The 27,876-nt window shown below is 36.3% G+C and overlaps 3 protein-coding genes across 3 annotated transcripts; all 3 read left to right on the top strand.

The window, feature by feature from the left end:
* The first annotated feature begins 5,179 nt into the window (after positions 1-5,179).
* On the top strand, positions 5,180-13,499 carry LOC147299854 (histone-lysine N-methyltransferase ASHH1-like). The gene is made up of 3 exons (XM_086229621.1): positions 5,180-5,231; positions 12,267-12,745; positions 13,074-13,499. Exons 1-3 carry the CDS (start codon positions 5,186-5,188, stop codon positions 13,140-13,142), a joined length of 594 nt encoding a protein of 197 aa, XP_086085747.1. The 5' UTR covers positions 5,180-5,185; the 3' UTR covers positions 13,143-13,499.
* Positions 13,500-18,552: 5,053 nt separating this feature from the next.
* Positions 18,553-21,209, top strand: LOC147299853 (E3 ubiquitin-protein ligase WAV3-like). The gene is made up of 3 exons (XM_086228959.1): positions 18,553-18,781; positions 18,906-18,986; positions 19,595-21,209. Exons 1-3 carry the CDS (start codon positions 18,608-18,610, stop codon positions 20,984-20,986), a joined length of 1,647 nt encoding a protein of 548 aa, XP_086085085.1. The 5' UTR covers positions 18,553-18,607; the 3' UTR covers positions 20,987-21,209.
* A 2,411-nt stretch (positions 21,210-23,620) lies between these two features.
* LOC147299852 (protein PHR1-LIKE 2-like) lies at positions 23,621-26,711 on the top strand. Its single transcript, XM_086238276.1, has 6 exons — positions 23,621-23,961; positions 24,084-24,160; positions 24,271-24,325; positions 25,162-25,231; positions 25,329-25,398; positions 26,038-26,711. The coding sequence occupies exons 1-6, from the start codon at positions 23,760-23,762 to the stop codon at positions 26,503-26,505; spliced, it is 942 nt and encodes a 313-aa protein (XP_086094402.1). The 5' UTR covers positions 23,621-23,759; the 3' UTR covers positions 26,506-26,711.
* The last annotated feature ends 1,165 nt before the right edge of the window (positions 26,712-27,876 follow it).

Genomic DNA, 27,876 nt, shown 5'->3' with positions numbered 1-27,876 from the left:
TAGTCAGTTATACAATAAAATTGTATACATTATTTGTGAGAAGAAGCTAGCAAATGCATATTGAAATTATATTACAAATTTAAAAGAACAAAATATAAGATGCTGAAAAAGATTGGAAAAAAAACTTACCTCTTGATTCAATTCATGCACAATTGTTTCAAAAGAAAAATAGCATCACCTACAAACCACAAAAGTGTTTTAATTAAGAATGACAAAGGTGTCTATTCCAATGGAAACCAAAACACATAACCAGAAGAAAATCCAAAGGGAAAACAGCGCCTAACAAAAAAATAAAAAGACCAACAAAATTACACCATACAAACAAAAGACCTCACCAATAATTAAGTAAAACTAGCAGTAGAAACAAAAAGAAATGAACCTCATGCACCTGAACACACTCCTCAAAGGAAACCAAACTACCTTGAACCCATATGATTTCCACAAACTCTAATCCACAGTAACCCAAAATCATGCACATGTTAGACCATGCTTAACTGACTGAACACATGCTTAGACAACCACCAACAACCCATTTAGGGACCCAAAAAAAAAAAAACACAGAACAACCACCAAAATTCAATCTCATCTTATAAAGCTCTATAAAACACAAAACAGACCAAAGAAAAACATCAAATGAACATAGACAATAAATAAATTGTGACACAGTAAACAAAAAATTATGAAAACAAAAAAAAAGACAAAAACTTAACAAACCCAAACAAATGAAACCGATGAGCATGCATAGTTTAATTGGCTTCTCCAACAAACCATAGAAAACCCAGAAACAAACGACATGTTTTAGCTAAAAATAGGACAAACACATCAAAGATAAAAAACAAATAATCATCCTGCAAAAACCCAAAACGGAAAAGATGAAAATAAAAGAATACATAATAAAGAAGAAGCTGAGAGTTACACAAAAGAAAGAGAAGCTATAATCGCACCAACCTATCACAAAAAAAAAAAAAAAAACCAAAAGAAAAACCAGAAATGAGACAGGGAGACTTATCTGAACAAAAAAATGTGATCTTTGAATCACAAAAAAAAAATCGACAGCGTAGAAGAGGACAGATCAACACCGAATAGTAAACTCTTTATGGGGAAAGGAGCCTGACACGAAAAAATCAATCTAAAAAAACACTTAGACATGAGATGAAAATATCTCCAAAGAATGTACACTCCATTTTGACACAACCCACCGATGAGGAGTAGGTGAAAATCCTTAGCAAGATTAGGTTAGATCCTCACCAGACCAAAGCGATCCTCAGTAAACCAAATCATCCGTAGCAAAAACCTCAAACCAATCTAGTCAACAATTGTATGTTTCATCGAAAAGGGAAAAACACCTGCCTGAGCTGTTTACATCCCACAAAATATTGGGCCAACAAACATAAGAAAGCCCAATCCAAGTTTATTGTTTGGACGTTAAAAAACAGACATCATAAGGGCAAGGAAGACCGAGACCACAAAAAGCAGGGGCTGAAGAGTTCAGTTTTAGTATATATTAAAATTTTTTTTAGGGAGAAAGTCAAATTTTTTAAAATAAAGGTAGCAATTTATGTAGGCATGAATATAATTCTTTCAATAGAAATTAGAAGGGGTAAATTGAAAAAGAGCAATAAATTGGAAAAATATAGTGGGAGAACTTAGGCCTACCACAATGCACCTGAAAATGTTATCCAAAAACCCATTTTGGGTAACAAATGGGTAACAACTCCCCACAATGGGCCGGAATTTGTTACCCATATTCCCTTGTGGCCCAATGTGTTAGTGGGAGAACTTAGGCCTACCACAATGCACCTGAAAATGTTATCCAAAAACCCATTTTGGGTAACAAATGGGTAACAACTCCCCACAATGGGCCGAAATTTGTTACCCATATTCCCTTGTGGCCCAATGTGTTATCCATATTTAGATAACAGTGTAACCCATTTTTTTTGTTACCCAAAATTGTGATGGCCCACCATGTGAAGACTTGCAGCAGGAGAGAGGGGAGCTGACACCAAAGTTGCATGTGGGCCTATTGTGTTTGTTGCTTCTTATGTTTGTTGCCAAAGCCAGCGCGTGAAGCCACCAAGGGGAATGATTAATTGACCGTTGTGGCTGAAGGGCTAGGATCTCTTGGCATGATTGGGCCTTTTTCAAAATTTTAAAATAAGGACTAGTCCTTGAATCCAACGGCCCAGATCACTCCCATTCTATTTTTAAAAAAAAATATTACTAAATTAATTGTAAAATCCATAAAATACTCGCAAATTTTTTAAAAAATTACAGAAAAAAATTTCTAAAAATCTACCACACCCCCAACGGCTATATTCTCAAAGATTATATATATACTACACAAGATCCATGATTTTTTCATTACAAACATCAATCTTTCATACCACATTTGCAAAAAAAAAAAAAAAAAAAAGGAAAAATTTTTTTTTTTATCATGGCTCCTAGAGGATGTTCTTGGGCACAAGGTGAAGATCAAGCCCTAGTAAAGGCTTGGCTAGAGAAGTCTCATGACGGTTGTCTTGGAGCAAATATAAGAAAAAATGTGCTTTAGAGTGACATTTACGCAATCTTCACACTCCATCTCATGCACAACACTGTTGCTTCACAAGTGAGATTCGAGTATCTGTGAATCCATCAGGGAATCCAATGGGCAAGTTATCATGTTTTTTCCCCTAAAAATACCAAGGTTTAACTAGTAGGCTAACACATCTACATAATTATCGTTTAGAAATGGCTTCCTCCTCTAAGCAGTGAGAGCTCTAAGCAAGGCGTTGGTGAGAACTCCAAGCAAGGCGCCGGTGAGAGCTCCAAATAACAGTGCGATCAAATCTTGTGTAAGTGCCTCCCTAACTGTGCTGCTCCATTGTGCGATTATTGTTTAATGATGGAGCGTGCAAAAGAACTAGACTGGACGTTTTGCAAGTGTTCAGATGATGTTTTGGTCCCTTTGTGTGAATTTTGCATGAGATTGGAGCTCAATGATCTGGCCAAACCCAAATCTTCGCCACCAATGGTTGAACCATCTGCCAGAGCCCAAACCACCCGTGCCATGCACCTGCGGGAAAAACCCTCATGTTCAACCATGTGACGAGTGTGAAACTGAACAGAAGATCTCAGATTGGTATAATTACGTGGGTGTCAATTTTTCGTCATCGGACTCCGAATAAGAAGTTCGCTTCATTTTCTGTTATATTGAATGCACTTGTTGTTGTTGTTTTTTCTTTAAATCATGAGGTTGTTCTTGTTGTTTATGGTTGTTGAAGTTCCGATGTTGTATGGCTTATGTTGTCTAATTTATAAAATTTCTCTATTTTAAATATATTCAATATTGACCTTATTTTAAAGATCTCATTAAAATAAGACCAATAGTATAATTTTTATAATTATTTGAGTTTTAAATTATAAATTAAAGGGTTAATTTCAGTTCAATAACTCAAGTTTGCTTCAAATTTCAATTCAGTACTTCATGTTTAAAATTTTGCAATATCATACCTCATCTTTCCAATTTGTTGCAATGTCATACCTCTGTCAGTATGAGATCTCTTAAATGTTGATGTGACACTTACATGATACTTCCACAATGATGACTGAAATGTCACGTGATTTGATAACAAGCCACGTCATGCCACATGACAAAAAAATAATTAAAATCTAGAAACATTACACATAATTATTAATTTTTTTCTTTTCAATTTTTAGATTTTAAATTATTTTTTATGTCATGTGGCATAATGTATCATGTTGCCAGACCACATGGTATCCAGTTAGCATTGTGGGAGTGCCATGTAAGTGTTACATCAGCATTAAAGAGATTTCTTAAAAATTATACTGACTGAGGTATGATATTGCAACAAATTAGAAAAATGAGGTATGACATTGCAAGATTTTAAATATGACGTACTAAATTGAAATTTAAAGCAGACTTGAGGTACTAAAATGAAATTAACCCTAAATTAAACATCACTTAATCAATATTAACTGTTTTGGGTAACAAAATTTGGATATCCCCATTTTGGAAGGCCTTATGAAGAAACAGAAGATATATACCGAGAAAGAGGGTTCAGTCGAGGGATAGTGATCAAGAGCCGAAGAGTTTTGGTCCAAACGACGCTAGACGGCATTGTTTCTTTCAGAGAAATTTCTGCTTTCATTTTGGTGATTGAGAATTTATTTTCAGAAATTGAATAATTCTTTCGCAAATTGTGTGTGTCAAAGAACATGGAGTCAGGGACTACGCCTTGTTTGACTGATCAACGTACTGAAGAACAGCCAGAGTATATACACATTGACCAAAATGATTTCTCACACTCACATAGAAGGTAAGTAAAATATCTTTCTCTTTATTTGTTTTTCTTTCAATTTTTTCTGTATAATTTTTAGCTTGGCATGACATTTATGCAATTGGTTGATGCCTTGTCAATTTGGTCTTCTGGGTTTCTCAATTTGTCATCTTTCTTGCGAATCTTGGGGTCTGTCAAGTGTCGACAACACAGGAATTATAAAATGATATCATTGAGAGGATTAATTGTAAATTTCATTTTATTTTTAAGCCCACAATATGAGAAAATACCTTCTTACCGTTTTGGATGGGGTGTTCAAGCATTACCCACCAACTATTTTCTACTGAAAGCGTTTGGAATTAAAATATATCTTACGGGGATGCAATTTGACTCATGCATCCTTGCATACAAGTCACTTTTGAAAAAAAATCTTAGCACACAAGTAATCTATTTATCTGATGCAGAGCTTATTGCATTCAGTATTCTATTGAGAAAACTGATTGCTTCTCCAGCAAAATGTAAGAATTTCTGCAGTTTGGATAATGCTCTTTGTTGAATTAAAAACTGAGATATAAGAAATCCTTTTGTTAAATTAATTCCCTCTCGTCTATGCACAGAACAATGTTACCTTTTAATGCAAGTTTCTTGACATCTTTGCCGGCCTCATTTTTTTTTTTGGGTTGGAGCTGACAGGTCTTAAGTACTTTAGTTATTTGCATTAGCAATTGAAAATGTATTTATACACGCACATACTAGCATAACATGTTTTCTTTGTCACCCCTCTATTTGTTTGCAGACACAAGAAGCAGAAGGAGGAGGATATTTCTGTGTGAATGCAAGTGTGATGAAAATGATCCTGAAAGTGCATGTGGGGAGAGATGCTTGAATGTACTCACCAGCACGGAATGCAATCCTGGATATTGCCCTTGCGGTGTCTATTGCAAGAATCAGGTAAACTCTCTCTCTCTCTCTCTCTCTCTCTCTCTCTCTCTCTCTCTCTCTCTCTCTCTCTCTCTCTCTCTCTCTCTCCCTCCTCCCTCCTCCCTCCTCCCTCCTCCCTCCCTCCTCCTTCAGCTGGGTTTGTGAAAATGGGTCCGTGTTTCGTGCGTATAATTTTTTCTTCTGTTTTATACATAAGTCTTCATGGTGTGGCCATGTATTTATCATTAATATGCACTTATTTTGATGGTAAGAATTCTAATACTTAACTAATTCATATGTTATTATATTGCCAATATGCTTTAGCATATGCCAATTCATACTATCCTCTTGTGATGCTTATCAACATTATTGTTTTTAGTTGTGTTAAGCTCACATCATTTCTCCTATCATCGCAAAAAAAAAAGAGATGTTAATGCACACACATGCATGTATGCATACCTGCCTTTTACTCGTGCGTGCATATGAAAGTTGTCTATGCTTGCTTATGGAGGAAATTGAAAATTGGGTTTGGTAGAGGGATTGAAAATTGTAATGAAAATTGTCTAGACTGGCTAGGGATTGAAAATTGAGACTTTTGGGTTTGGTATGGCATTTAGGGTTTGTAAACTGCTTATGGTTCAAAGGAATAGAGGTTGGCATGTAGATGGAAATTCTGGACAATGGATATTTTTTATGGGTTCTGTGACTATTTGGATGAGCTCTTGGATTTTTTTTTTAAAGGAAACGAGAAACCTGTAGTAATAAGGGAAAATAGTACAATCAAAAGTGGGCCAGTAATCCACAAAAGAAACTATCCTCAACCAACAGAACCAAGACACAAAAACAAGGAAAGAGAACCCACTACCACAAGAAACCCGTAACAGAGACCCCCAAACATACAAACAAAACTAAGGCGCACCAACTTCACAAAACAACACTCAATACATCACTCCACCCCAATCTAGGAGATTAGCACTAAGAGGGATGCCTCTATAGTGGTTGGATAGGGAAGCCCGCATCAAGGCTAAGAATCTGATCCTGTCCCAAATGAACTCCACCTCCTCCTCCTTATCTTCAAAAAGGCGCTTATTCTCTCCAACCAAATATACCACAAAAGGGCCAAAACTGCACATCTCTAGAGAGTAATCATTTTCGTGTTAGCCCCAATGCCCAAAAAGATCCCAGACTGCAACCCATAACAATTTCTAGGGTGCACTCACAACACTCCAAACATAGTCAGCAGCCTACTCCAAATCTGACTAGTGAAACTGCTGTGCAGAAAAATATGATCTGCATTCTCTCCCTTCTCTTTACACAACACACACCAATGAGGGCATAAACACGCATAGGGTCTTCTTTTATTGGATTGAAAATATAAGATTGTGATATTACAGTTTTATGATGAAAATTAATTGAAATAAGGGCTGGTTATGGAGTAGTAAAATGAGTGCATCACTGTAGAGAATTGATAGTGCCTGCAGATGTTTGAGAGAGGGAGTTTAGGTAGCTTCCTCCAGAGTCAAGTACTCAAAATTTATCCATCAAATCATCCAATCTAAACTGATAAGGAAGTGGATTCATCGATTTGATGTTAATGATCTTTGGTTTTTCCCAGTGTGACCCAAGTTATAAAATGTATGACCTCAATTATTACAAAATATGAGAGGCCTGTTATTGTGAGATGATTCAGGTTACCATTTTATGGAACATGTGCTATGGGTGAAACGATGAATCACATGGGTGAATTGCCTGGAGGCCATAGCAAATCAGTTGTTGGCCCAATCAAATTTATGCACCCAAAGTTGGCTCGTATCGGCTAGCACTAGTGGATTGATGGCTGAAGATATTTCTTGACAACCTAGAGGCCATAGCAATGGGAGAACAGGGGTGAGTCACAGCTATGCTGGGGGTGTAAAGGTGAATTGCAACTTAGATCCTAGTCAGTCTTTGGTTTTGAGGTCTTCTTTCAGCTTTCGTTTCACGATTTGCTGACCAAGTCTACAGGGAAAAGACTGTTGGAAACTGTGTGGTAAGGGCCCTTTTGGTTGCAACAATGAAGCTGATTAATTTATTCTAGAGAATCATAACAATTTTGGTGATATTGGCTCTGTAAGTCCAAGGGGGTGAGGTGGAAATAAATGTGGATGGATTTGATGATGCGGACGACATACATGTGAGTTAAGTGTGGAAGACCAGCCAGACACAAGGTTGCAAGTGGACAATTTAGTGTACGACCTAGGCACCCTTTTCATTGCGCATCATGAAGCTTCTTTCAAAGTTTTTCTTTTCCCGTTTCATCTGCAAGGAAATGAATTAGTGGGCGGTGAGACTGTTAAATCATTTTAAAAAAGGCTTCAAAGGGACTTGAGTAGAGGGAAACAATTTTTTATCTCATGATTTGGGTTCAAAATTTGTCTTTCTTGAAGCTTCCTTTTTCCTTGCCTATTAACCTGAGAAAGAAATAAGAATGGTGAATTTGAACATTATCTTCCATGTTCTTTTTTATTTTACTGCCCATCTTAAGTAGCTTGTTGTTTCAGGTTAGGGAGTGTGGATTGATTAAGGATTTTATGGTGGGTTGGGGCGTACATAGAATTTCTCTTTGATAGTATGCAGATGACATAAAAGAACATGTTTTCTCTGTGGCGTTATGCAGACTTGGTGGTTTTTGGCTTGTTTGGATGGAAAGAAACAATAGAGTTTTCAATAGAGAGTTTTCAAATCAAGACGAGTAGTTTTCTTTTCTTTTCTTTTTTTCCACAAAGATTAGCAGATTTTTGGCATCTTTGTGTGGGCTTCATTGACAGAACATGTTAGGGACATTCCTTGTTGTTTGGTTTATCTTGGTTGGGGGGGGGGGGGGGGGGGAGAGTATTGTTTTGATTGTTTTTGTTGTGATTATTTTTGGTTGATCTATTTTTTTTTTAGATTGACAAGTTTTTATTGTATCCTCATATATTTTTTCTATACAATTTCCGTTTCTTATTAAAAAAGCAGGTTAATTTGGTGGTCAGACCATTGTTGTCACAAGATGTAAGAGTTTGGTATCAAATGTGGGGAAGGTTCAGATTTGATGACAACATAATGATTGCACATGAGAGATTGCTGAAGGTTTTGGGGGTGTTGGGGGGGGGGGGGGGGGGGGGGAGAGAGAGAGTAGTATTGATTTGATTTTTTGGTTGCAGTTTTTTTTTTTAGATTGAAAACTTTTTAGTGAGGCTACTTTGGTAATTTTATTAAAAATTTAAAGACCATAACTATTTTCCTGCACCTCTTCTTCTCATATGAAGTTAATAAATTAGGGTCATACTCCAATTAATTTTTCTTCATGAAGATGATATATGAGAGGTATTGAAATTTATTAATAAAGTTATTATTATTGTATTTTCTTAACTTCACTGGTTTGTTTTTATTCATAAATAACATTTAATACTATTTGATTATATTCTTTAAGCATGTATAAAGTTTGCAATATGGTGGTGAAAGCTAAACCTTTATTGAGGTGCTTTGTAGATTTTAGTATTTAGTTGTTTGGTTGAAAATAAAAAAGAAATGGATAAAATATGATATGAGACAATGAATTTGGGTTGACATAATAAGTTAATGGGTTGTGTTTGGGTTTTTGATAATTTTACACAACAAAAACACAACACAGACACACTTAAACACTCTATTTGTTTGTTTTTTTTTTTTTTTTAACAGACTTTTATTAACACACCAAACCAGTACAACAACAGTGGATAAGGCATCTACCTCTCATTACATTATAGACACACAAATATGAATTCCATTTCTATCAAAACAAAAGCATAACTCAACTACCGAACAGCTGCTTTCCTGTCTAATAGAATATCTTACCACAACACAGTCTCTAAATTGGGAAAATTTTAGCAAAAGGACTTCAACCATACCCCATTTTGCAGTTGAGGATGCCACATTCATTTTGTTCCAATTAAGGATCATAATTTTCTGTTTGTCAAAATTAAGGGTTTTCTATCAACTCCGTCATACCTTTTGTTAAAAATTGATCACATGACCCGCACGTGATCCAATTTTAAGGATAAAATTGTCTTTTCCATCACATTAAAAAATAGTTATAAAAAAAAAAAAAAAACTTAAAAAAACTAAAAGAAGAAACATGTAGAAACCATCTCAGCCCTCCCCCCCTCCCCGTCCCCACCCCACCACCCAGCCGGGCCAGCCCCCCTCCCCAGCCGTGGTGTTCCGGACCCTAAGATCCGAATCTATGATGTGGGTATGAAGAAGAAAAGTGTGGATGAGTTCATTCTGCATCCACCTGGTTTCACGGGAGAAAGGAAACGTTTTCAGCGAAGGAGGCGGCGCGTATTGCCTGCAACAAGTACATGGCGACCCTCCTCCACCTCCTCCCAATTGAAAATGGATTCTATGTTACATTATAAGTTGTTACATTATAAGTTACATTATAAAAAATAAGGCTAGAAAAAGCCCTTCATAATATTCTTTTTTTATTTCGTCCGAAGGGGCTTTTTATAGTTCCACAGCCCAGTTAAGTACTGACCAGGCCGGGCCCCAACCCAACACCTCCCTGCCCCCCTCCGCCCAGCCCCAGCCCCGTCGCACCCCCAATCCAACCTCCCTCCTCTCTCCGACTACCAGCAGGCCCCCACTGCCGGCGACCCTCTTCTTCGCACCAACGACTGACTATCGCATCTCTCTATCATTCTCTTTCTCTCTCTCACTCTCTCTCTCTCTTCTCTTTGTAAATCTGAAACAAATCTGAAGCAAACCCATTATAAGACAACCAAGATTTAACATACCCATTAATCCAAATTCATGCTCAATGAATAAACCATCATCAAAGCTACCCAAAATGGGTGCGGCAGTAGAAAGAGAAATGGAGTGAGAGAGAGAGAGAGAGAGAGAGAGAGAGATGCTGCAGAGGGGGTCACCGGCGGTGGGGGCCTGCTGGTGGCCGGAGAGGGGAGAGAGGTGGGGTGGGGGTGGGAGGGTTTCAGCATTATTTTTTGAAATTTTTATAATTTTATGTTATTATTGTATTATAATTATTTTTTAGGTGAATAGACATTTTTACCCCTAAAATAGAGTTGACGGAAAATCTTTAATTGAGACAAACATAAAATTATGATCCTTAATTGGAACAAAATGAATGTGGCATCCTCAACTGCGAAATGGGGTATAGTTGGAGTCCTTTTGCTAAAATTTTCCACTCTAAATTCCCCTGAAATAGAAGCCCAAAGAGCTGATCAATACTGAACTTATCCCACAATTCCTCCACCAAGCCTGCATAGTTTTCAAATGTTCTTTTGTTTTTTTCCATCCAAATAACTAAATCACAGCCAAAACACTACACCTCCAAAGCACTTTGGCCTTCTTCCCTCCTCCATACCCTCGGTGCCTTCCACCAAGTAAAGAAAATCACCCATCACTGCCTTCCCAATTAACTTCTGCTTCCCTAAACAATTTAAGTTCCAAACTCAAAGCTATTGGGCAGTGTGTCATAACATGGTCCCCACTTTCTGCACTGCCTTTAAACATGATACACCAATGAGGAGAGAGGCATGCATTTGGCTTCTTTTTTGAAGCAAATTACAAGTGTTTAGCTTTCCATGCACTGCAATCCAAGCCAATACCTTTACCTTGGGAGGGACCTTTGCTTTCCAAATAACCCAGCAGGCTGAAATCTAGGATAGGCTTCATTCTCACAAAGAAATTTAAAGTATGACTTACAAGAGAAGGAGCCTGTAGCTTCCAATCTCAATCTTCTGGAATCTAGCCTTTGTCAATCTAAACTCCTCAGTAACTGCAGCAATTGTGTCAAACATCACCTCTGCATCATTTAGATTTCTTCAAATCCCAAAGTCCAGCATACAGAAGAATTTGGTACCACTACCAATTTTGCAACAGCAGTATTGTGATATCTTGTTACATTGTATAGTCTTGAAAACAAAGTTTGCAGCCTGTTCTCCCCCACCCATTTGTCTTCCCAAAACCTCACCTTACCACCCTTCCCAACTTCTAATTGACAACACCTTAGAAACTGATCACACTCTTGTGAAATGTCTTTCCCTGGGTTTTGACTTGACTCCCATTTTTTTAATTCATCTTGATTGAGTGTTATGAATTAATTGTAATCTATGATGCACCAACACTTCTTCGAATTTGTTGCGTCCTTGTCGGTACCTGACACGATGCTAACACTCCACATGGCATGTGGGCATTTTCTCCAGCAAACACTTCATCGACACTTTCACAGCACTTCACCAACAGTTGAGGCGTCTTAAAAAAGGGGTTCACCTGTGATTGTAAAAACTTAGGGGATTTTATGTTTGAAAAGGGAGTCTTGGATCCAAAGTTATGGTGGGTTGCTTATAGATCCACACCCAAAGTTCAAGCTGTAGCTACTAGCTTACATAGCCAACCATATTCTTCATGTTCTGGGAAATATTTGAGTACATATTGCTTATAAACTCGGTGAAGAGGAACATGATATTGGAGTGTTTTATTTATTATTATTGTTGTTGTTGTTGTTATTTTTATGTTATTTTGATTTTGGTTATTATTATTATTTGTATTTTGATTGTTAGATTTGGATTTTATTGTTATGACGTGGTATATGGAGCTAGGACTTGAGTTTTACATGCCTGCAATGAAACATTTGACCATTTAAGTCCAGATAAATTAATAACAAACTTTTCATGAATAAAGATGAAAATTTATATATAAAATTATAAAAATGTATTTACTTTTTTTTTGTGTCCACACTGTATCATGTCCTAATTTGTTGAGATTTTCTGTGTCGGCATGTATGTGTCGTGTCGTGTCATGTAATGAATCGTGATGTGTTTGTTGTGTTGTGTCAATGTCTGCTTTATAGATTGTGTAGATTGTATGTTTTTTCTGTAATTCTATAGTTTGTCTATGTTGTATAAATGGACACCTTGTCTATCTCTTTATGTACCTTTTCTCTTTAATAAAATGTTTTGTTTCCTATAAAGAAAATTAAACATGGTTTGACCTTGCTCAGCCTAACTCCCTTTATTTGTAACTCCCTGTTGATGACAGGTATTCAGTTGAGAAAATTCCGCTCTATGATTCTGCAGAGGGTGAGCCTTCCTCGAGGCTCTTCAAGACTGAATTTGATGTTGATGGGATGGGATGGGATGATGATCAAATTCAGCTCCTCAAATTCTGAATTTGATGTTGATGGGATGATGTCCACTGCTCTTGTTGTTCAGTCACTTGATTCAGTTCCAATGAAGGATGTAATTATGGAGGTAAAAACTGAAGTGAGTGAGGAGACCAAACTTTATTCACATGAAAATCAACCCGCTTTCCCAAAAAAGAATGCAATGATATCTCGTATCCACAGTAGTACTGCATGCCGAAACTATCATATTGGATCAGGGTCCATGTCAAACAAAAGATCAAAACAAAACACTCATGGAAGGTTGAAACATTCTGCACAAAAGCAAGTTGATGCTAAATCTGTTGCTTTCCTTCTAGCATCAAAAGAGGCACAAGAGGAAATTTTAAAATATGAGGTATGTACTTTTTTTCTTCAGACAAAAACATTCATTGAGTAAAAATACACATACTAATAACAATAAATCTCACCATCTCTTTTATGTTATTTATTTCTGCTGTCATTCTTCATGTGTATCATCACTATTACAGTAGGTAATGGAGCTGGTCTTGACATTGAACATATTGGCTATACTTCTTTACAAACTCCTCAATATAATTTTCATCTCTCTAATGTCCTACATGTGCCTAAACTCACTTCCAATCTGTTATCACTTATCAGTCAATCAGTTCTGTCATGATAACAATTGTCAATTTCTGTTTGATGCTAACTCTTTTGAAATTCAGGACAAACTCACGGGGGGAAATCCTTTACCAAGGCATGAGTCACAATGGACTTTAGCCTCTTCCAGTTGAGTTCAAGTCCTCTGCACCAGTCTCCAGTCCTGCAGCCTTCTTAGGACACAAGGTTTCTTCCAATCTGTGGCACCAGAGACTTGGACACCCAACCAATGATGTCATTTCCGTCATGCTCACCAAGGCTCAAATAATATCTTTTGTGATTCCACCAAGAATGTTTTTCAAGCCTGCCTCTAGGGAAAAATGTCTAGACTACCTTTCTCAAAATCTGATCATGTATCTGTCAATCCATTTCATTTAGTTTACAGTGATGTTTGGGGACCAACTCCTCATGTATCAATCTGAGGTTCTAGGTATTATGTTTCTTACATAGATTATTATACCTAGTACACTTGGATTTTTCCTATCATTAATAAATCTGATGTACTATCAGTTTTCATGAAATTCCATGCCTATATCTCCAATTTCTTTAATAGTTTCATTAAAATTCTTCAATCTGATGGGGAAGGGGAATACACTAGCAATGGCTTCCAAGATACCTCTCTTCTAAAAGCATAGTTCATCACAAATCATGTCCGCATACACCACAGCAAAATGGTGCGGCAACATAGGCATTTGGTAGAAACTGCAGTAAATCTTCTGTCTGCAGCATCTCTCCCACCCCAATTTTTGGTTTCATGCATGTGCCACTGCCACTTTTTTCATTAATAGAATGCCATGCAAGTTATGAAAAATGGTTTAGTCATATTCCAGATATTAGTTCCCTCAAAATTTTTGGTTGTGCATGCTATCCATTACTCAGCCCTTACAATTCCAACAAACTCCAGCCTATGACTGCACTATGCATTTTCCTAAGTTATACCTTAGATTACAAGGGTTTTATGTGTTTTCACTCTGCTTCTAATCGACTATATGTATCTAAGTATCTTGTACAAGGGTTTTACTTTTATATATCTAGTCATAATACCATGCGTATAATAAAGCTTATCAACCTAACAGTTTTAACTAAAAAAAGGTTATTAACCTAGCACATTTTGAGTATATTTGGTCGAGTTTATGGTTCTTCTTTATGTTGGGAAAATACATTTTTTTCAGTGGTCCTAGATTGATGCCTTAGGGATGTCATGCAACTTGCTTTTTTTTTTTTTTTTTTTTTTTTTTCAATGAACGCAAACTTGCTTCTTTTCAGGGATTTTTAGTTCTAGCTTATTTTTCTTTTGTCCATTAAAAAATAATAGCAAATTACAAAAAAGTCAATAAAAAATTTCAATATTACAAATAGGTCAATACAAAATTTCCTATCCCATATTAGTTAATGGAATAATTTGAAAAATTACATTTTAGTCAATGACCTAGCCTATTTTAGTCACTAAGTTCAATCCACTTGATGATATCATGTATTTTGGTGTATTAGAAAATGTCAATTTGCCTATCTCTTTTTTTCATTATTTATGGGCGTAAAATTATGACGTTGCCCTTAATTTAGTTTAGAGTATAAAAATGGAGCACATGGTATATAAATGAGGTTTATGGTTTAGAATTAGGATTTAAGAGCTTATGGCTTACGGTTTAGACCTCAGATTTTAGGCAGATCCAGGAGCTAAACTCTAAACTATTTTGTTACATAGTAGTCAAATATAAATTTAATACAAATCTAAATATGAATAGTAATGTATGTTTATTAATTTTTTCATTTTGGTAAAATAAAATTATAAAAAAGAGTATTAATTAAAATGTAATTGTTAAAAGTTTTATTGACTTATTTGTAATTAGCCAAAAAAAAAACCTACCATATTAGTTTGCTTACCTTGTTCTTTTCGTTTTGAAAACATAATTTGCTCAATCATTATAAGATGCCAAAGCTTCACCAATCAATGATAATGACAACTAATGGGAATCTTTGATCAAACAGATACGGCAGAAAGATGATTGATTAATTAACAGCAAAGATATATACATGGATGAGCATATATACATTATAAAGAAAAAAAAAAAAAAAACCATAGATATAGACATAACTACAGACAAAAATGAGTTCAATTAAATTAAATTAGAGCTACAGGCCGTCTCCTAATGATTTTAATATTAAAAATGTGATTGAACCCTTTTAAATGGATTTGACCAGGTCAAAATGCACAAGGTGGTTGTGGAAGCAAGCAATGAAACATATATGTGCTTTGCAGGCTAGCAAGGTCCCTGTTGGGAACAATAGCAACCTTTGCTCTTTTCCTTCTTTTGATGTGCAAGACAAGAGAGGCACATATCGTTGAAACTTGAAAGCTTTCCCATGTCTGTCTGTCTGTCTGTCACAAAAGAGAGATTCCCTACCCTAGCTCTCAATACTCTCAGTACTTAGACTTTAGTACTGCATTAGTCGTTTTCCAAATTAAAGGAAATTTCTTTTTTGAATTTCAGGGTTTTGATCATCCTTTGGCACAACAAAGTACCTCCCCATTTGTTAGCAAGGATGTCTGTCCTAATCTAAAAGTAGATAGAACAAGCCATCCTAAACATTTTAGATGCCAAGGGAGGGAATAGGGATGTTTATCCTTTCAAGTTGAAAATCAAAGTCAAAGTACAATATAACACTTTTTTTTTTTTTTAAGTTTTTTGTTTTTTGTGTAGAGTGGAGCCCAAAAGGCCCAAAACAAGTGCAATATAACTTTAGTTCAAAGATTAAAAAGAAAAAAGAGAGTGGCCTTCTGATTGGGTTTTGGGGCTACATGACGGTTCAATAAAAACGTGAGTATATATAGGGAATTTTTTTAATTAGGACATATATTTAGGGTCAATCTTATTTCAGAGTACATATCGTATCGATGAATGCCACTTATTTAGAATTTGTATCAATGTAGGACAAATCGTCACCTCTGTCAAGATTTCCGTTAAATAAAGACCAAATGCCAGTCAAGACTTATTTTAAGGGGTAAAATGGTCATTTGCTATGTCTTACCACTACACTTAAAAAAATTCATTTTTATGTTTTAGAATCCTATAGTGTAGAGTAAAAATATTAAAAAGAAATTAAAAATTTTTTTAAAAAGGGAGATGGCAGATCCCCTCTCCACACCCACCCCAAGCCACCTTCGGCAGCTATCCCACCCTCCCTCTCTCTTTATTTCTTTTTTTTTTTTCTCTCCCTCTTTGTCTCTTTCTCTTTCTTCACTGTAACTCACTACTCTGGTGGTAAGCTACAGTGAAGAGAGAAATAGATAGAGAAAGAAAGAGACAAAGACGTAGATAGAGAGAGAGAGAGAGAGGGTTGTGCCAGTAGGTAAGGTCATCGCTGGCGAGTAGGCCGCCTGAAGTGGGTTGGCTTTTTTAATTTTATTCTCTTTTAGTTTTAATTTTTTTTAATAGTAATAATCTTTTATAGCTATATATTTTGCTATTTTTCAAATTTAGAAATATAATTAAAATTTTATATAATAAGAAAAGACCAATTTGTCTCTCATTTGGACAGAGTTAGTAACAGAACTAATGGTTAGTCTTACATTGATACAAATTCTAATTAGGTGTCCATCAGCACGAACTTAAATATGTGTCCTGAAATAAAATTGACCCTAAAATATGTATTATATATATATATTTTTTAAAGTCTTATGTATAAATTTATAATATGACAACGGTTCAATAAAAAAAATAATTACAAAGAGGAAACGTAAGGATCTATTTGGATGAGATAATTTTAAATAGAAAATTATGATTAAATATCAAATCTCAATAATTTTTTGGTATAGTATGAAGACTATATAATATTTCAATTGAACTAACAAAATTTAAATGTAGTTTTTTAGATTAGGTCACAAATATGTTGACCCATTTGATTTGAGCTTTTTCCATTTGACATTTTTGTCCTTTGGCCCACATATGATTGGTGTTAGTTAAAATTTATAAGATTTTGACAAAATTGCCCTTGAGGCTTTTATATTATCTTGAAAATTTGCTAATGTAGTCTCAACTTCACATTTAGTTGTGACTGTACGACACTCACAATTTCAAATTTAGTTGTGACTGAACGACAGTCACAGTTAAGTTGTGAATTAATTAAATTTTTTTTTAGAGAAATTATACTACAATATAGTATAAATAGAGGTCAAAACAATACTTTTATTCAAAATAATACATAGTATAGTGGTGTGAGTTGTTTCTTTTAATGTACCAAAACAGTCACAGTTAAATTGTGACTAAATTGATTTTTTTTTTAATACAATATAGGATAAATTAATGTAATATTTGTGATGTAATTTTATTTTTATTTTTTTTTTATTGTAGTGGCATGTGATGTAATATTTGTAAATTCTAATATCTTTTACTTTATTATTTTGTTTGACTTTTCAACTAGTATCTAATCTAAAATGCTATTTAATTTTGGTACCTAAACTAAAAAGTTATTGAAATTTAGTAGTTAAAATCAATAGACTTAATTTTAAATAGTGAATTTGATTTTTGATAATAAGCTAACATGGTCAAAATGGAAATATGGAAAAAAAAAAAAAAAAAAAAAAAACTTTCTTTTTGGCGCCAAGTCGGCAACCCATACATCCAGTTGCTATGCTCTGTTTCCTCATAGATGGAACATGCTAAATACCTTCCAACTTAAAGGGCCAAAAAAAATTAAAAAAAAGGGCGAAAATGACCACGTGTCATCATAGATGTTATTTTTCTGAAACTTTTGAAATTCAAATCCAATCCAACGGTCTTTTACTCTTTTTGCTTTTTCTGTTTTTCTAATTATCTGCTTTACGGCCTTTACCTTGTTTCTAAGACCCTGTTAATGATGGCGGTTTTTTAATATTATTTTGTCACTCATCTAACCTGAATAATTCTTGGTATTATTACAAACTACAATCCAACCAATTAATTGTGACATGTCAATTATCTCTACTTCTCCATTATTATGGTAGAAGGAAAAGTAATTTGGTTTAGTGTCAAGGTTTCATTAAAATTTGAACTGCCTAATATTTTATTTTCTTACTAGTACAGTAGTACTTCACATATTTTGATTGAATTTTTTAAATAAAAGAAACAAAACTAAAGGCAGAGGTAGGCGTGAGCATAAATAGGAGAGGAGGAGTGTCAACAGGCAAAACCACAGAAAGACAAAATTAAATATGGACAAGTGAAAATGCACAATTAAATGTGGGGAAAAGTTTAAACCACCAGACTACCAGACAGAGAAAAGAAAAGAAAAGAAAAGAAAAGAAAAGGGAAAAAGAACTAAGTGGTAGAAAAGAAAAGAGAATCAATGATACAAAAAAAAAAGAAAAAAAAAGAGGTAGCATGAAAGTGGGATATTTAATTGGTAAAGTGGCAAATACGTAATAAATGTGTGTATATATAGAATCATAGATGAGTGGGACAATATTTATTTATTGAATGAAAGAAATGGAAACTGCAACAGCAACTAGACTGGTAGAGTAAGAGGTGGGACAAATTGCAGAGGTGTGCAGAGAAAGCCTTGTCTGCCATTACAAGAAGAAGAAGAAGAAGAAGAAGAAGAAGAGAGACTGAGAGAGAGGATGGGAGGAGGAGGAGGAGGAGGAGCTTCATCAAAAGTGAGAAAAGCAGCAAAGAAGATGGTGGTGGCAGCTGCAAATGCATGTGCTTCCTTCTCCTTCCCCAGGAGGAAGCCTCTTGTTGTTGTGGACCCCATCGTCTTCTTCCATCATACCAACACCACCACCTCTGCCTCTGTAAGTCATCTTAATTTCCCCAATTCTATTCAACAATTATTAATTTAATTACTTTGATTATTGTCAATCTTGAAAACAAACAACCCACTTTCTTGTGTTTTCATTTGTTCGTTTATATTTACAGATCTCAGGTTCTTCAGCTGAAGAAGACGTTGCAAGGGAAACGGAATCTACAATCAACAATCACAATGTGCCTTCTACTAAGGTACCCTCATTCTCATACATACCACAATCTTCTTAATTTTCTCACACAATTCAGATGATCCATTTTACTTACTGTTGCTCACTTAATCAAAGCTTTTTACTTTGTTGAATCCTAGCTATATGTAATATATATGTTGCTCCTCCACTTCCATTCCAAGTTTGACTGCTCCTGCTCCCCAAATTCAAGTTCAAATGTCTTACTTCCATATTTCCCAATTTACACCCACTATACAGAAAAAGAAAACCCAACTCTTTTTATCCTCTCGGAGCTTCAGTAACTTTCTCACACATATCTCTATCACTTTGCTCCTAATACAGTGATATTTATGCATAACCTTTTACCAACAACAATTGTTTAACAATCGAGCTTCTGAAATACATCAGATTTATGAGTACTTTTATATCCATATGTACCATATTCACTATCGTACGATTCAAATGAATTAAGCAAACTATCTTTTAATTAGAACTCCTGGTTGTTCAATGCAAAAATAGTAGTAATGTTGTGAGTAATGAGTATAGTACTCCTGGTTAGTTTTAGTTGGATGTTCTAATTTGTACAAATGATAATAATAAATAACATTTATTATTTGTTGATTCTTGTTGCAGAATTTGTGCGCAATATGTTTAGACCCTCTGAGTTACCATAGCAAAGGCAGCAGCCCTGCGCAGGCTATATTCACGGCCCAGTGCTCCCATGCTTTCCACTTTGCCTGCATCTCCTCCAATGTCCGTCATGGTAGTGTCACCTGCCCCATCTGCCGTGCCCATTGGACCCAGCTGCCCCGCAATCTAAACTCTTCTTGCAACCAAGCTGACCCCGTCCTCCAAATCCTTGATGACTCTATTGCCACTTTCCGCATCCACAGGCGTTCCTTCCTGCGTTCTGCTCGCTATGATGATGATGACCCAATTGAGCCTCATCAATTGGATGCAATTGAGCCTAATTGCCCCCGTCTCCAACTCTCTCTAACACCCATCTCACCTAGTGCACCCCCTACCTTTCAACCCTTGGCCTGGTGCACCCCATATCCATACCATGATTACCATCCACCCCCACATCACCTAAGCTCTAGCTCCTCATCATTCTTACAATCACCAACAAGGCCAAAGTCTTATACTCTGTGTGCCTCTTCAGACAGAGCATATCTTTCGGTCAAATTGGCACATCAACGACCAACTGACTTGGTCCTGGTTGCTAGCCCCAATGGGCCACACTTGAGGCTTCTGAAGCAGTGCATGGCATTGCTGGTTTTCTCCCTTAGACCTATTGATCGCTTGGCCATTGTTACCTACTCATCGGCTGCTGCCCGTCTCTTCCCTCTGAGACGCATGACATCTTATGGGAAGCGAACGGCCCTACAGGTTATTGATCGTATGTTCTACATGGGGCAAGCAGATCCAGTAGAAGGGCTTAAGAAAGGGATCAAGATACTTCAAGATCGTGCATACAAGAATCCAGATTCCTGTATCCTGCATCTGTCTGATAGCCCAACGCGATCCTACCATACTGCATTAACCAACATGGATGTGCCCATTCCAGTTCATCGTTTTCATGTAGGATTTGGCTTTGGCACTGCCAATGGGTTTATCATGCATGAATTTGAAGAGTTCCTCGGAAGACTCCTTGGCGGAGTCGTTAGAGAAATCCAGTTGAGGATCAGAGTAGGGGAAGCCAGCAGTAGGATTGTAAAGATAGGAGAGCTAAGAGGGGGTGAAGAAAGGAAAATCTTGGTGGACTTGAGTGTGTGTGGACATATTTGTGTGGGATATAGCTATATTGAAGAGGGTGAGGTTGAGGAAGCTATCACAACAGGGGAAACTGTGGTGAGCATAGGAGATGGTAAAAGCAACGCAACAGAAGCAGAAGCTGCTTCAGGCACGATGATGGATGCAGTCACTGGTGGGAGGACCAGTAGCGTAGAAAGTTGGGACTACCATGCATATGATCCTTACATGGCTAGAAGATGGGCCAAACATTTGCATGGCTACAGGCTTTGAGTCAATTCAATTTCAACAAAGACATTCACAGTAGATACACACAAATCAATTACCATCAATCCTACATATATTTTTTAGGTAATCTAGACTAGCTAGGACCATTGTGAGTCTTCGGTTTGTCCCTCCCACATGTAATTTATGCTCAAAGCCTCAAACGGCTTTCAAAAAAGAGAGAGAATGTTCAGAACACTAATATTTCTTCAAAAGTTTACGATTAACAGCCATACCTCCTCATTTTGTCATGTGAATGTTACGTTTCTTTTTGTATTTGTAACAACTGCTTATGGTGCGTTTGGATGACGTAGTTTGAAATTACTAGGAATTCACAAATGACGAAATTTAAAAGGACGTTATTTAAAATTCTAGAATATGTAAATTCTCTTGTTTGGATTTGGATAAATGTAATCATAATGAAATTTAAATACGAAATTTATAGTAGTTTTATAAAAGAGTGATAGTGATGGTGGCAACAATAAATATGATGCTTGTGGTGAGTTGATGATGGTAGTAGGGGTGATTGCCCATGAGTGGTGGAAGAAATGGTGACGGCAAAAATTGAGGTGTTGGAGGTGGCGGCGAAGACGACATTGGTGGTGGTGGCGGCGGCATCGATGGTGGTGGTGGCGGCGGCGATGGTGGTGGCGGTGCTGTCAGTGGTGGTGACAGTGGCGACGATAGAGGTAGTGGCGGAGAGGTGGTGGTGGCGACGATAGTGGCGGTGGCGGCGGCGGCGGCGATGGCAGTGGACCAATGGTGGCCATGGTGGTGGTGGCAGCGGAGGTGGTGTCGGTGGTGGTGGTAGTGGTGGCTACAGCGGTGATAGTGGCGGCTGCGGCGGTGGTAGTGGCAATGGCGGCGGCAACGGTGTCAGTGGTGGTAGTGGTGGTGGTATTGTAATTAATTGGCAAAGTGATGGGTGGACACGTTTTTTTTTTTTTTTTGTAAAAATTGCAATTTTGACAATGACACCAATTTATGTGAAATTTACAGTCCTCAAATTTCAAGTTTTTTTTTTTTTACATAGAATTTACAAAATTCCGTATTTATGGACCCAAACAAGGAAATTAAAACATATAATTTCTTAAAATGCTGAATTTTGTTTAAATTTCAAGTTTTTTTTTTTCTAAGGTTTTTTTTTTTTTTTGCCTTTTCCACCGCTTATGAATTGCATTTAGGTCACATTTGGTTTGCTGATTGGGTTCCTTAGGCCTTCCACAATGGTGAAATAAGAGTGATAGCCATATATGGGTCTTAAAGTGGCTATCACGCCCCAACTCATACTAAATAATTTTTATCGATTTAAGATGTGAATCATATCTTAATTAAAGAAGACTTTTTAACATTTTACTCATCTGAATTTTGACGTGTTTTTTACTTTACCACTTAACAAATAATTGACTCAATGTCACACCTGAATTTAAAAAAATTTGCAATATACAACCTCCGTCTGATTCTGTCAAGATTTCCATCCAAAAATGGTCATGTGTGTCGCACGCGACCTCTTTTTAAGCGGCATTTTATTCTTTTTGGATCCAACTGTACTTAAAACATATGTGGACATGAAGAGAAAACATGGTTCATCATCTTCTCTAACAAAACATAATTATGGCAGTTTTAGAAACCCATATTAATTCGTACCCTATATATTTCGACCCATCAAACTCAACAAAATTTTGCAAATAAAACTCGTTGGAAAGCTTATACAATCAGCTTTCCAACCATTTATTGGATTAAAAAATGAGCTCTGGTATATATATAAGAGAAATCATTGATCAAAGATAGGGGTCCGAATTAGCCAAACCAACTATTGAAAATTTTTGAAACTTTGATTTCTTTCAAACCCAAAGACATAAAATGAACCAATGGGGTCCGAAAAACATATATAAAACCTAACTTTGAATTTAAACTAAGAACCATGAAAATTTGGACCTCAATAAAGATTTTGAAATGTGATTTGGACATCCCAAAAACATTTTTAGAAAAATTGGACTATAACAACTTTAAATCACAAATAAGAGCAACTAAATTATAACCTTAGGACCTTTCTCCTTCAGAACTCAAGCTTCCTTACTCCTCCATTTTTTTGTATAAAAAATTTTTAAATGAGTGTGAAAAATAACAGAGCATATCATCTATTTATAGGGAAGGAAGAGAAAGCCAAGTTAGATTATAAGTGCTGGATTCTCAGTCTTTAAGAATTCTCCACCTCCTACTATATAAGTCTATAGTTTGTCCACCACCATCTTAATGAGTTACACCTCCAACTCTATAACTTGCCATAATCACCGTCGTAGAGTGCTCAATCATCATCCTAGATGGTCCTAAATGCCAAGCTAACCTTAGTCAAGTTTTTTTCAAGGTTACTGAGTGAGCATAGTTATGATTATATTATATAAACATAAAAAAAAAAAAAAAAAAAGTAGTAGAAGAAGAAGAAGAAGCAGCAAGATGAAGAAGAAGATATTGCCTATTGGTTATTTTATTATTTTTGATAAAAAGTGTAACGGATTTGACAAAATAATTTTTTTTGACAGGTTAAGTGAAATAGTTGTCCTAACATATCCACTTTTAAAATGAGAGTATTAATGTGACTCGGACGCATGTGGTTTCCTCTAATTTTCCCTTGTAAAAAAAGCCAAAAGCGTGAAGTGAAGTTGCAAGGGAGAGAGGGCCAGCACTAGCAGTGTACGAGTCTCCTTTTATCTTTATTTTTGTAGTAAAAGAAACTAAAAATATTTAGGATTGGGATTTGGCGATTGATTTGCGGAGGAAGATGTTTCCGAGACTGATGCAGCAGCAGCCTCCGCACGAAGCAATAGTGGGTCAAGAAATGGAAGATATGCAAGTCGGCGGAGGGCACGGTAGAGGAGACCCTTGCCTCGTCTTGACTTCCGATCCCAAACCCCGTCTCCGTTGGACTGCTGACCTTCACGAACGATTCGTCGATGCCGTCACTCAGCTTGGCGGTGCCTCTAGTCTGTTCCTCAAGTCTTTTCCTTTTTCAATATTCTATTTTAGGGTTTCTTCTTTACTACCATTTCAACTCACTGGGCTCAGATCCCTTTCACTCACCTACACCATTCTTTTCTCTTTGCAGAAGCTACGCCAAAGGCCATTATGCGGACAATGAATGTCAAGGGGCTTACTCTTTTTCATTTAAAGAGTCATCTACAGGTTTTTTGTTTTTTGTTTTTTATTTTTTTTATTTTTTTAATATTGAATCATCATGTTGTTACCAAAGTTCAACCACTTGTATGGACTTTTTGTTTCTCGCTGCATTGCAGAAATACAGACTAGGTAAGCAATCAGGGAAGGATATGGGTGAGCTATCAAAGGATGGTAGGTTTTGTAATAAACTCTCTCTTTGCGCCCTTTCAAATTATGTGGTTTAGTCCTCAAAATTTTGTTTCTTTCTTTTAAATGACATAGCTGTTAGAGTATAAAAGAATTGGTAGGGAATTAGCCAACAATTTATATCCAGCAAAACCACTCCATCACCTCAAAGAAGTAGACATATGCAGACAAATAGAATACATAGGTGTAGCCATCCTGCACCTTGAAAATAAATGGGGAATGGGAATGAGTGATTTAAAATCTGGATCTCTTGGAACCAAAGCATAGGATTCCAAAAGTAAGCTGTTAGAAATAAACCATTAATTTATATCAAGCTAACATTGTTGTCCGTCCCACATCTTAAGATTTGAGAGCTGCAATAAACCAACAAAATCTCCTAATTAAGTTGTGAGGATGTGACATAACAATTCTTTTTTTTTTTTTTTTTTCCCTAACACTCCTCCTGACCTGTGGGCACTGCTCGAGAACTCAACACATAGAATTCATTATGAATTAGGAGGTTGTGGTTGCAGAGATTTGAACTTTAAGATTCCGGAGAACATGCTAAATTTTGTTGGTTACCACTGTTTCTAAAAATCTTAAACTGTAAGTATGTGAGACAGCAATTATTCTAATAGGTGCTCTCTCATTCTCTCTCTTCCCCTCCCTCACTTTTTCCCCAAAAAGAAAGGAATTGTCTGCTCCAATAAAATTAAACTATACAAGGAAGGCTAATCATGTTTCATTAAATATCTATTTTAAAGCTAACTAGAAGGTGTCTTTGTGATTATACTCTTAAATTTTATGCCTGACTTCTTTTGCCAATCATTGCGGAATGTCAGGTTCATACCTTCTAGAAAGCCCTGGTACTGGTAATTCTTCCCCAAATTTGCCAACTTCTGATATGAATGAGTAAGAGAGTTTTCTTCTTTTCATCAAAACTTTTTGGTGCTTAATAGAATGTCATTTTACCTAAAAAAGTTTGGTTTTACCAAAATCTCATGATTAGGGGTTATGAAGTCAAAGAGGCATTGCGGGTGCAGATGGAAGTGCAAAGTAAATTACATGTGCAAGTTGAGGTAAATTTCCATATTCTGTTAGTGAAATGTGTGTGTGTCTGTGTACGTGTGCACATGTGTGTGTGTGAACTGTAAACTTCTTTGGTAAGTGTTTGGAAGCGGACTTTGTTATGGTAATCTTTGGATTTTCTTTTTTTCGGTAGACGTTTGGATTTTCATTAAATATGAAAGGCATGACTGACAATTTTGGACCTTTTTTTTTCACAATTTATCTGCCTAGCTTGTGTGTGTGTGTTTTTGGTTTTCCCCTCTTCTGGAATTCCATGTACAAGTTCAGGTAAATTTCCATATTCTGTAGGCGATGTGTGTGCATGTGGTTCTGGTTTTCCTCTCTTCTGGAGTTTCTTCGTGAACAGTAAACTTTGTTGCCAAGTGTTTGGAAGTGGACTTGGTTATGGTAACTTTGAATTTCTTTAAATATGTAAGGCATGATTGACAATTTTGTACCATTTTTTATGCAATTTATCTGCCTGGCTTGTGACTTTGCTTTTGATACAGCATTGCACAGCTTCCTTGTGCACAGGATACAATTAATTGATAGTTCAAAATGCTAAGCTCACCATCTAATAGGAAGTAGGTACTACTGGACTCTATGTCTAGATCCACACTCAAGCTACTTGATCTTCTTACCATATGTAGGCTGAGAAGCACTTGCAAATTCGCCAGGATGCAGAGCGAAGATATATTGCGATGCTTGAGAGGGCTTGTAAGATGCTTGCTGATCAATTTATTGGAGGTTCAGTCATTGATACTGACAGCCATAAAGGTCATGGATTGGGGAATAAGAATCCAAAAAGTTCTTCTCTTGACCCACTTGGCTTCTACTCATTACAATCCACAGATGTGGCTGGACTCGAGGGTCCAGAAGAAGAAGTGCCAACTAGTATCCGTACCCAAAGGGCTGATTGCTCCACTGAAAGCTGCCTCACATCACATGAGAGTTCTGGAGGACTGACCTTGGAAGGATCTCCAGGTGGTGGGAAAAAAAGAATGGTGAGCTTGGACTCAGCAACTGCATCTTTAATTTGGGGTGAAGCCAAGGTGAGAACCCAAGAGATTAATGTTGCCCCAGTTGACCCTCATGGGATTGCTAGGTATGGGATATAGGGTTGAATATTCTGTTTGATCAGAGTGAGATCCTTCTGTTCACTCTGTGCATTAAATGTAAAAATTTCATCTTTTCTTTTCCACTTAGTTGGCAGGAATTGAAAGTGGAAAACTAGTTGTCCCGACTCCCAAACTGTAAATTCAACATACTAGTGGCTTAAATATTAGAACGAATTGCGTCCGATTTGTCAAATCATGGACCCGAAGTTGCGTGGATTGAATTTTGACTTAATGCAGCCCCTTCGATTATACTTATAGTTTGGCAGTCTTGAAAAACATGAGAGTGCTTTTCTAGTCAACTTTTGCATGTATGTGATCTTTGAGTGCTTTAAGGGGCCTTGTCAACGTTTTCCAATAGTAGCAGATTTACTAGTAACGGTGATAATATTCCATATCTTACAGCAAAGTGATAAATCAATGACAATGATAAGTTGGTAGAGATAAGTAGATGATATAGCTGTGAAATAGGAGAAAGTGACACACCTATGCTTCCCACTTGTCCACCTTACAACCCGCTTCTCTCCATTTCTATTCTGTGGGAGAAAAAAAAATTCCTAATGGAATAATGCCAAATATTACAAATTTGTAATCGCTAATATTACTCATCATGAATGTAATACTCTTTTTTTTTTTGCTTAATTGTGTTTTTACCACCCAAAGTTTACATTGATTCTCACTTTACCACCCAGAACTTTATTTGTCCCACTTTACCACCTAAAGTTTACATTGATTTCCACTTTATCACCCAAAATTATTTTTTGTGTCCCAGTTAATCTTTTTTCATCTATTCTGTCACTCTAGATTTAGGGGATAAAGTAGGAATCAATGTAAACTTTGGATGGTAAAGTGGGACAGATAAAGTTCTGGGTGGTAAAGTGAGAATCAATGTAAACTTTGGGTGGTAAAGTGGGACAAATAAAGTTATGGGTGGTAAAGTGGAAATCATCCCAAATTTTGGGTGGTAAAAACACAATTAAGCCTTTTTTTTTTTTTTGCTAGAAGAGTGTAATACACTTTACAATTCCTTAGTTCATTTACTTCTTTAAATCTTTTACTTTTAGCTCTGTTAAAGACTCTCAATTTTTTATTTTTTTTTAGTGGCAAAAAAAAAAAAAATTCATTTGCTTAGAACTAACGTTCATGCAAGCTTTTTCATGTTCTTTTTATGCAATTATAGTAATAAAGTCTAGTTCTTTGCACTCTTTTGTATTTTGGTTGGTTTTATTCAAGTCCTTAAACCATTAAGGCATAGCAAGAATTCAGATAAGTGGATGGTTCTTTTCTGGCACAATCGCTCTTTTAGATAGTAGACTTAATTTTGTGCACTGATTTTTAATTTATCTTTTTGTGCATGCCGAATGGTATTGTTAG

Source organism: Dryas octopetala, chromosome 1, assembly GCF_963921425.1.
Source record: "Dryas octopetala chromosome 1, drDryOcto1.1, whole genome shotgun sequence".
Taxonomy (NCBI): domain Eukaryota; kingdom Viridiplantae; phylum Streptophyta; class Magnoliopsida; order Rosales; family Rosaceae; genus Dryas; species Dryas octopetala.
This window is presented reverse-complemented; position numbering and strand designations above follow the sequence as displayed.

Excerpts from the sequence above, each read along its gene's own strand:
- LOC147299854 (XM_086229621.1), top strand. The coding sequence starts at position 5,186 with ATGCAATCCTGGATATTGCCCTTGCGGTGTCTATTGCAAGAATCAG. Across the intron at positions 5,232-12,266 it reads GTGTCTATTGCAAGAATCAG|GTATTCAGTTGAGAAAATTC; the intron begins GTAAACTCTCTC and ends TGTTGATGACAG. Across the intron at positions 12,746-13,073 it reads AGGAAATTTTAAAATATGAG|GACAAACTCACGGGGGGAAA; the intron begins GTATGTACTTTT and ends TTTGAAATTCAG.
- LOC147299853 (XM_086228959.1), top strand. The coding sequence starts at position 18,608 with ATGGGAGGAGGAGGAGGAGGAGGAGCTTCATCAAAAGTGAGAAAAGCA. Across the intron at positions 18,782-18,905 it reads ACACCACCACCTCTGCCTCT|ATCTCAGGTTCTTCAGCTGA; the intron begins GTAAGTCATCTT and ends TTATATTTACAG. Across the intron at positions 18,987-19,594 it reads ACAATGTGCCTTCTACTAAG|AATTTGTGCGCAATATGTTT; the intron begins GTACCCTCATTC and ends TTCTTGTTGCAG.
- LOC147299852 (XM_086238276.1), top strand. The coding sequence starts at position 23,760 with ATGTTTCCGAGACTGATGCAGCAGCAGCCTCCGCACGAAGCAATAGTG. Across the intron at positions 25,232-25,328 it reads CCAACTTCTGATATGAATGA|GGGTTATGAAGTCAAAGAGG; the intron begins GTAAGAGAGTTT and ends TCTCATGATTAG. Across the intron at positions 25,399-26,037 it reads AATTACATGTGCAAGTTGAG|GCTGAGAAGCACTTGCAAAT; the intron begins GTAAATTTCCAT and ends TACCATATGTAG.